Here is a 9874-nt window from a genome sequence, read left to right as displayed (position 1 = left end):
TGGACCATAGCACGCCAGGTCTTCCTGTCCTCCGCTCTCTCCCGGAGTGTGCTCAAGTTCATATTCATTGCATCAGTGATGCTATCTAGCCATCTCATCATCTTTCATCCCCTTCTCCTTTTGCCTTCAATCTTTCCCAGCATCAGGGTCTTTTCCAGTGACTTTTCTCTTCGCATTAGGTGGCCAAAATATTTGAGCTTCAGCTTCAGTATCCAGAAGTGAAAATATTTGTTCTTTGAAATTAAAAAAAGAATTGAAACTCTTCTACATGATGGTCTATTACGTATGGATAAGCTTTTGATGCATCTAATGAAAATTCTGAATCTAGCAGTTCTGGGGGATTTGTTCCACTGGAAATGTTCTGATGATACAGAAAACCAGATCAGTCACTAGTCTGGCCTTTGGCATGAGCAGGCAAGGAAGTCTCTTGGATGAGGGAGGAACTAATTGATCGAGTTACAGGTCACTGGGATTATTTTCTTGCCAGCCATGGCCTTTAGGGGTAGCAGCCCTACACTTCCTAGAGCATCACAACTGGCCAAGCAATTCTGAACATTATATATAAAAAGATCTAGCTTTTTACACAGGGGTTGTAAAACAGCAACAATAATATAATTTTGGAATCTTGGGGCTCCAAAGAACCCCATGGGTGTGCACAGATACTAGGGCTCTCTGAATTTCAATTTCCCACTGCTGCTCCTTGGCTCCACAACAAGCATCTGTCATTCCAAACCCTGTTTGCAAACCTTGTGGTACTTTGGATCCCATCTTTGAACTTTAGTTCAAAGGCTCCTGACAACCTTGAATGTTGCTACCAAAAGCTTTTCTTTAAATATATGGACCCTGATCTATTTCATCTGGGACTTCTGTGTAAAGTTTAGGATGTACTACAGACATTAGAACACCTTGTCTTTTCAACTGCTTCTGATTACGCAAGTGGTTGTGGAACTAGATTTGTTTACTTCCAGCAGAACAGAGACTACCTGATACAGTATATTTGATACCGTTCTGTGTGATTGAAAGACTACTCGGCTGAAAGAATCCTTGTATGGCAGAAGGTAGCTAGAGGACTTCTAAGAGCTAGACTGTCGCAGAGGTAACTCTAGCATGTCATAAAGATATGTTTGGGTTACATTCATATACCACTAATGTTGTCAACCTTTGACTTCAAGAAGGCTCCTACAAGTTCAGTAGCTGTATAGCCAGGGGACTGAACCTCTTTCAGCCCTAGGGCCAAATTCAATTTCAGAGAAGCTGCTGGGGGCCACATTCCAATGGTGAATGGGGGCAAAGGGGATGGGACCAAAAATACCAGCATATTTTAGCTTATTTATTTATTTCATTTCTATACCGCCCAATAGCCGAAGCTCTCTGGGCGGTTCACAAAGTTTTGGGAGAGGCTGGTTGGGCTGATGGGAGTCAAAAGCATCTGGATGGCACCAAGTTGGGGAAGGCTGACTTAGGAAGAAGTGGCACTTGAAATGCACGTGCGCTATATGGGCTGCTGCCCTCTGAAAGCCACTTTACAGAGCATCCCACATATAGCAGCTTACCAGTGTTTGCTGTAATAGTAAACACATATAATGTGGAAAAAAGGAGGGCGGCAGGAGACACACATAGAATCACAGAATAGTAGGATTGGAAGGGGCCTACAAGACCATCGAGTCCATGTGCCTCCAAACATCATCCATGATCACTCACCAAGGAGTTTCAGCCTGCCACGACTTCCCATTATGTGTCAGTGGGGCAGTAAATCTGCTGCAGGGTTCAGTCAGAACTCTAAAGGAGCTATCCAAGCACACCTTGGATAGCTCCTTTAGAGTTCCGTCTGGTTCTGATTGAAACCCAGAGTGGATTCTGCCCCCGCCTCCCCGAACATAGCTGGCCACCAGCTTCCACTGGTGTCAGGAATTGTTTACGCCCCTAAACTTCAGGGCATCCTTCTTCCAACCTGATGGCTTCTGGACTACAACTCCCATCAACTCCAGCTGACATGGTTATTGTCCAACCCATTTGGAGAGCACTAGGTCAGGGAAGGCTGGTTTCGACTTTCCCTTCTATACACTTCATGTTACCCAGGGCTGTAACCCACACTGTACCTGGGCTCCTGTGAAACCAAGGAAGTGTCTTCGGGCAGCACCGCAAAGACTATCCAATATATCAAAGGGCTGGATGTGCCTGACCGCATCTGGTCTCGGAAGCTAAGCAGGGTCAGCCCTGGTTAGTACATGGATGGGAGACTGCCTGGGAAGCAGGCTCACTGCACTGAGCAGGGGGTTGGAGTCGATGGTCTTGCAAGCCCCTCCCAACTCTATGCTTCTATGTGGTAAGTCTAGTTAGTTCGTCAGTCAGCTGCTTATAGCACCCCTCTGTCCATAAATAATGGGACCTTTGATTAAAATGACCATTGTTACTTATATTAATATTATACTAAATAATAATAATAATAATGATGAAAAATTTGCCCTGAGCCCTTGTGCATGGCCTGGATTGCAAAACCCCCTCGACAGCCAAAAGAGAACAGGAGTCGAGCTTTAATCCGCACCCCCCTCCCCGCCCCCCAGCCTTCTCCGAAGAACTTCGATAACTACATTTCCCAGCTTCCTCCAGCGACGGGTGGCCTCGGCTTCCCTCCTTCTCCAAAGCGAGGCGGGGGGGGGGGCGCCTCTCTCGCCCGCCTCTCCGGCTACCTCGGCTCGAAGACTGCTGCACGGAGCTGAGGCGAGCTGGGCGGAGCTTGAAGCCTCTGAGCTACGGCAAAGCCCCCATGCAGTAAAAGCGCTGGAAGCGAGCGGAAGCCGGCCGAGCACAATGCAGCACTGAGGCGGCGGCGAGGGTGATGCGCGTCGCCCGCTCGCAGGAGAAGCCGGGCGTGGGAGCGCCTTTCCCCTCCGGCCCCGCCATGCGAGCCGCCGTGTGAGCCTCGCGTCTCGCGGGCGGGCGGGCGGGCTGGCGGGAGGACGCCCCTCGCCTCGCGTCCCGACCAGAGCCAGCCATGCATCCAGTGACTCCGCTGCTCTCCTTGACGCTCTGCGCCTTCGGGATGCTCTCCGGGGCTCGCTCCCGCCGGGCAGGTGAGTCCTTCGCGCCTGTGCATCCTACGGAGCGGCTGGACCTTGAAAACAGCCGCCGCCGCCGGCGCCAAACGCGGGGGGCGGCTGGGGAGAGACTTCGCCTGGCAGCAGCATCCTCCGTGGCGTGGGTGACCCTCGCTCGGAGCAGTTTGCGGCGTCCCCGAAAACGCTTCCACGGAGACTAACCGGGAGCTCGGCTGCCTTTCGTGCGTTTGCGCGTGTGCGTGTTAGCAAGGAGCAGATGCCAAACAATAATAACAGATAATGATTAATAATAATAAAGAATGATTAATAATAAAATGGATACTGCTACGAATAAAAATAAACTCCAAGGTATAAAAGGGCCCCCCGTTAAGATGGAGATCGCGGCTGCCGATCCCGTCTCCCTATCCCTGCAGTGTAAAAGCATCTCGTCTCTTTGCCCGCCCGCCCACTCGGACCCCCCCCCGCCCCAGTCATCTCTGTAAATAAAGCAATCCCAGCCCGGAGTTGCTTGATTGTTACTGTGTCCCTGCTGTCTTTCTCTTTCTCTCCCACCTCCTCCTTTTTTTTTTTTCTTCCTCCCGAGGAGACGCCTTGCTGACGGAGATGGAGAGAAGGGATGGGGACCGTTTTATGGAGAGGCAAAACATCGTCCCTTTCCGCCTGATCTATAGCACGGACGAGGGCAACGAAACTCAGCACGACGGGCTCAACACCCGCATCCGGAGGAGCTTCGATGGCAAGCAGGTGAGCGCCGGCAGCTTTGGCTACTGCTGGTAGCCAGAGAGAGAGAGAGAACCCAGCCTGCGCTTTGGGGGTTTCTGTTGCCCCGGAAACGAGCGCTTGGGGGGAGAGGCAGCGGTGGCGGCAGTGGCGGCTCCTTCCAAAACCCTCGTCCGGGTCTGATGCGGCATGCATAGAAATTACAGCACAAGGGCAGGCAATTTTGCAACCGAGAGACACAGTGGAGATAGCCAGGATCAAGCTATCGCCCTGGAAGGGCTGGTCACTGTGAAATCATATATCCTGAAATATTTTTTTCCCTTTAAATAATCAAGTGACCCTCGTCCTGTGACCTCTGTAGAAAATGTAAAGCATCAGCGTAGAAAAATAACTTTGTTTTCAGCAAGATGGGCTCAGTTTTGGCAGCAGTATGGCCCTAAAAGTAATTGTACCAGACCACAGGGCACTTGCTGAAAAGCTTCCCGGAGTGGATCTGATCAATGATTGCCCTTAGAGAGATGCCTTTCCTAACTTCCTGACAGAATGTGCTCTGAACAGAGAAATCTGCATATCTTCCACAGAGATCCACATATCTTTAGCATTACAGGGGCATTTAAGATGTAATTCTGAATATGGGTTATATTTCCCCTCATCTGGAATTAATTTGGGAGTTTAGCTTAAAACAAACAAACTGTTTTTAATCGAAAGGAAATTTGTACTTAGAATCCCATTTGTAACTAATTTAATTTTTTTAGCCTGCAGTTCTATAAACACTTACCTGGGAGTAAGTCCCCTTGAGCTCAGTGGAACTTATTTTTGAGTAGACATATATAGGATTGTGCTATTTGAAGGTTGCAATTGTAAACACATTTGCAAGGGGGTAAGTCCCACTGAACACAGAGGGACTTACTTCCAAATAAACCTACATAGGATTCCACTGTACATTAAGCAAACATAGACTCACCTGACAAATCATACTATTTTTTTTCAGCGTCTTCCAAATTAGCCTAGGATGTAAGGGACAAGATTCATACCTATTCATTTATTTCATTCTGTTCTTTGGGATCTTTTATTAATTGTTTGCTGCTTTTCAATATATTTTAAGTTGTTGTTGTTGTTCAGTCGTTAAGTCGTGTCCGACTCTTCGTGACCCCATGGACCATAGCATGCCAGGCCTTCCTGTCCTCCACTCTCTCCCGGAGCATGCTCAAGTTAATATTCATTGCATCGGTGATGCTATCTAGCCATCTCATCCTCTGCCGTCCCCTTCTCCTTTTGCCTTCAATCTTTCCCAGCATCAGGGTCTTTTCCAGGGAGTTTTCTCTTCGCATTAGGTGGCCAAAATATTTGAGCTTCAGCTTCAGTATCTGTCCTTCCAATGAGCACTCAGGGTTGATTTCCTTTAGGATGGACTGATTTGACCTCCTTGCAGTCCAGGGGACTCGTAAGAGTCTTCTCCAGCACCACAGTTCGAAAGCATCAATTCTTCGGCGCTCAGCCTTCCTTATAGTCCAGCTCTCACAGCCATACATTACTACTGGGAAAACCATAGCTTTGATTATATGAACCTTTGTCGGCAAGGTGATGTCTCTGCTTCTTACTATGCTGTCTAGGTTTGCCATAGTTTTCCTCCCAAGGAGCAAGCGTCTTTTAATTTCATGGCTACAGTCACCATCTGCGGTGATCTTGGAGCCCAAGAAAATAATATCTGTCACTGCTTCCATTTCTTCCTCTTCTATATGCCAGGAAGTGATGGGGGCAGATGCCATGATCTGAGTTTTTGTAATGTTGATTTTCAAACCAGCTTTTGCACTCTCCACTTTCACCCTCAACAAGAGACTCTTTAGATCCTCTTCTCTTTCTGCCATTAGAGTGGTATCGTCTGCGTATCTGAGGTTGTTGATAATTCTCCCAGCAATGTTAATTCCGACCTGTGATTCATCCAACCCGGCATTTCTCATGATGTACCCTGCATATAAGTTAAATAAGCAGGGCGACAATATACAGCCTTGTTGTATTCCTTTCCCAATTTTGAACCAATCAGTTGTTCCATGTCCGATTCTTACTGTTGCTTCTTGACCATCATACAGGTTTCTCAGGAGACAGGTAAGGTGGTCTGGTACTCCCATCTCTTTCAGAATTTGCCGCAGTTTGTTGTGATCCACACAATCAAAGGCTTTAGCGTAGTCAATGAAGCAGAAATAGACGTTTTTCTGGAATTCCCTTGCTTTCTCCATGATGCAGCGAATGTTGGCGATTTGATCTCTAGTTCCTCTGCCTCTTCGAAACCCCGCTTGTACTTCCGGTAGTTCTCGGTTCACATGCTGCGGAAGCCTAGCTTGTAGGATTTTGAGCATCACTTTGCTGGCATGGGAAATGAGCGCAATTGTGCGGTAGTTTGAACACTCTTTGTCATTGTCCTCTTTGGAACTGGAATGTAAACTGACCTTTTCCAGTCTTGTGGCCACTGTTGAGTGTTCCAAATGTGTTGGCATATTGAGTGCAGCACTTCAACAGCATCATCTTTTCGGATTTTAAATAGCTCAGCTGGAATACTGTCATCTCCGCTAGCTTTGTTGTTAGTAATGCTTCCTAAGGCCCACTTGACTTCACTCTCGAGGATGTCCGGCTCAAGTTCAGTGACCGCACTCTCTTGGCTATCAGGGACATTAAGATCTTTCCTTTATAGTTCTTCTGTGTATTCTTTCCACCTCTTCTTCATCTCATCTGCTTCTGTTAGGTCCCTGCCTTCTTTGTCCTTTATCATGCCCATCTTTGCACAAAACGTTCCCTTGAGATCTCCGATTTTCTTGAAGAGATCTCTGGTCTTTCCCATTCTATTGTTTTCCTCGATTTCTTTGCATTGTTCATTTAAGAAGGCCTTCTTGTCTCTCCTTGCTATTCTCTGGAACTCTGCATTCAGTTGGATATATCTTCCCCTTTCTCCCTTGCTTTTTGCTTCCCTTCTTTCCTCAGCTACTTGTAAAGCCTCCTCAGACAGCCACTTTGCTTTCTTGCATTTCTTTTTCTTTGGGATGCATTTCGTTGCTGCCTCCTGAACAATGTTACGGACCTCCGTCCATAGTTCCTCAGGCACTCTGTCTATCAGGTCTAATCCCTTAAATCTATTTGTCACCTCCACTGTATATACATAAGGGATATGATTTAGGTCATACCTGAATGGTTTAGTGGTTTTCCCTGCGTTCTTCAATTTAAGCCGAAATTTTGCAACAAGAAGCTCATGATCTGAGCCACAGTCAGCTCCAGGTCTTGCTTTTACTGACTGTATAGAGCTTCTCCATCTTTGGCTGCAAAGGACATAATCAATCTGATTTTGATATTGACCATCTGGTGATGTCCATGTGTAGAGTCGCCTCTTGTGCTGTTGGAAAAGAGTGTTTGCTATGATCAGCGTGTTCTCTTGGCAAAACTCTATTAGCCTTTGTCCTGCTTCATTTTGTACACCAAGGCCATGCTTGCCTGTTCTCCCGGTGATTTCTTGACTTCCTACTTTAGCATTCCAATCCCCTATGATGAAGAGGACATCTTTTTTTGGTGTTAGTTCTAGAAGGTGTTGTAGGTCTTCATAGAACCGATCAACCTCAGTGGTTGGGGCATAGACTTGAATTACTGTGATGTTGAATGGTTTGCCTTGGATTCGTACTGAGATTGTTCTATCATTTTTAAAATTGGACCCCAATACTGCTTTTCCCACCCTTTTGTTGACTATGAGTGCTACTCCATTTCTTCTAAGGGATTCTTGCTCACAGTAGTAGATATAATGGTCATCTGAATTAAATTCACCCATGCCTGTCCATTTTAGTTTGCTGATTCCCAAGATGTCGATGTTCAATCTTGCCATCTCACGTTTGACCACTTCCAGCTTACCTTGATTCATTGATCTTACATTCCAGGTTCCTAAACAATATTGTTCTTTACAGCATCGGACTTTCTTTTCACCACCAAACTCATCCACAGCTGAGTGTCCTTTCGGCTTTGGCCCAGCCACTTCAGTCTTTCTGGCGCTACCTGGAAATACCCTCTGCTCTTCCCCAGTAGTATATTGGACACCTTCCGACCTGAGGGTCTCATCTTACGGCATCATATCTTTTAGCCTTGTGATACGTTCCATGGGGTTTTCTTGGCAAGAATACTGGAGTGCGTTGCCATTTCCTTCTCCAGTGGACCACATTTTGTCAGATCTCTCCGCCATGACCTGTCCATCTTGGGTGGCCCTGCACGGCATAGCTTATGGCTTCACTGAGTTGTGCAAGCCCCTTCGCCACAACAAGGCAGTGATCCATGAAGGGGATATTTTAAGTAGTCATTATAAAAAGCCAATGACTTTTACCGTTGGGGGGGGGGGAGTTGAGAAAGAGCCCTAGTAAGTACTGTTGAATCCTCTTAGCAATAGAAAAATATTCACATCAGTACATCAGTCTAGTTTGTTTCTGTGATCTATATGATCAAATGTTGAAATTATATTTGAACGATGTGGGTTTCATATAATTACACTACTGGTAATTTTGTGAGCTGAAGTGTCAGTCTTCAGTAGCCATTATGTGGATACCACTACTGTACTCACAGAGGGTGCTTCCGATGGAAGTTTTCTCACAGGGGTAAGAAAGCTGCCTCTCCGGATGTTGTTGGACTCCAACTCCTGTCAGCTCCAGCCGGTGTGGCCAGTAGTCAGGGATGATGGATAGATAGCCCAACAAACAACAGGAGGGGCTCAGGTTCCCCACTCCTGACATAGCAGCTTTCATTCCCAAAGAAGGAAGTTCTTTAGTTGAAATGGGCTTGGCTCTTCAGCTGTGGGAGCTGCGTGGGAGAACATTTTCATAAGGAAAATACAGTGTACGAGTAGTACTTCTATTGGCATGGACATAATTACTTTTGGATCATGACCTAAATAAATGGATGAAATGGAAATACTTTTTTTAGGTCAACATCGCTGTGAAATATGCCACCTGTTTTGAAGTAGTGATACTTGGTTCATAATAACCTAATGACCATATAGTGCAATTCCGTATGCACGTTCTTTACAAAATATGGCCCTTAGGGTGTAATCCTATGCATGTTTAGACAGAAAGAAGTCCTACAACTCTCAGCATTCCCCAGTGCTGGCTGGGGAATGCTGGGAGTTGTAGGACTTTTTTCTGTCTAAATATGCATAGGATTGTGCCCTTATTGAATTTTTTTTCTTGCTCTCACAATGGCTCATTTCAGTGTTCGTAGGATAAGGACTTAACCGGCAGCTGTGATATTTCATTCAAGTTGACGACTGCAAACCACGACCAATAGTCTTAATAAAACTGCGCTTTAAAAAAACATAATATTTGCTTACTGTATTCAGTTTGAGTGGATTCTTACAGTTTCTGACTTAATTTTACAAGGCTCAGGGAAGCGGCGGTTAGTTTGTGTTGGATGGTTAAGGGATACACGGTTTCTCTGCTGGACAGTCAATTAACTGCACATAATTTGCACATTAGTGATGATAATGTACTTCTGCCCTGTGGGTGCTCTTGCTTGTGGTTTAGCAGGGTGTCGGCGGCTGTCACTAATGTGAAGGTTGTGCCATTATCAAAAGTGAACGAACAAGTTTTAGTTTTCAAGGTCACCTGAAGACCTGAAAACAGCCTTCCTCAACCTGGTGCCTTCAAGATGTGCTGAACTACAGCTTCCATAATCCCCTGCTGGCTGAGGATGATGGGGCCTTTAGTCCTGCACATCTGGAGGGCACCAGGTTGGGGAAGACAGCCCTAAGCTGTGTGAAACGCTGATAAATTGTTGTCACAGAAGCAGCCCACTTGTTTTAAAGGGAATCTGATAAAACATTTTAAATATTGCTCTTTATCTCTTGCAGGCTGCCGTCTCTTAGAAATCCTTAGCATCTAAACTGTGCCTGTCTTTTGAAATAGCTGAGATATATCGTTTACCACGTCATGTGCTCTTGGAAGCATTTTATTGAGCTTTACAAAGTCATGCATCTCTGTAGTATTCTCACATTTTGAATGATGTGACAGGCAAAATATGTATTGTCTTAACATAAACATCTATTTGGTACAAAGTTTTCAGAACTCTTATGGACAATA

The 9874-nt window shown here is 46.0% G+C and overlaps 1 protein-coding gene across 4 annotated transcripts in view; it reads left to right on the top strand.

Moving 5' to 3' along the window:
* Nucleotides 1–2684: 2684 nt before the first annotated feature.
* ADAM22 (ADAM metallopeptidase domain 22) overlaps nucleotides 2685–9874 on the top strand; it is a 191064-nt gene continuing 183874 nt past the window's right edge. For 2 of the 4 annotated variants that reach the window (XM_084858952.1, XM_084858949.1), the window contains exons 1-2: nucleotides 2743–3074; nucleotides 3643–3803. In XM_084858952.1, coding sequence (XP_084715078.1) covers nucleotides 2996–3074; nucleotides 3643–3803 — 240 coding nt within the window. In that variant the 5' untranslated portion in view covers nucleotides 2743–2995. Of the gene's footprint in view, nucleotides 3075–3642; nucleotides 3804–9874 lie in introns of all 4 variants that reach the window. The other 2 variants (XM_084858951.1, XM_084858953.1) reach the window with 2 other exon arrangements.

The sequence above is a fragment of the Heloderma suspectum genome, chromosome 5 (genome assembly GCF_057233095.1).
Source record: "Heloderma suspectum isolate Gila_16-S chromosome 5, 16-S_ref, whole genome shotgun sequence".
NCBI classification, from domain to species: Eukaryota; Metazoa; Chordata; class Lepidosauria; order Squamata; family Helodermatidae; genus Heloderma; species Heloderma suspectum.
This window is presented reverse-complemented; position numbering and strand designations above follow the sequence as displayed.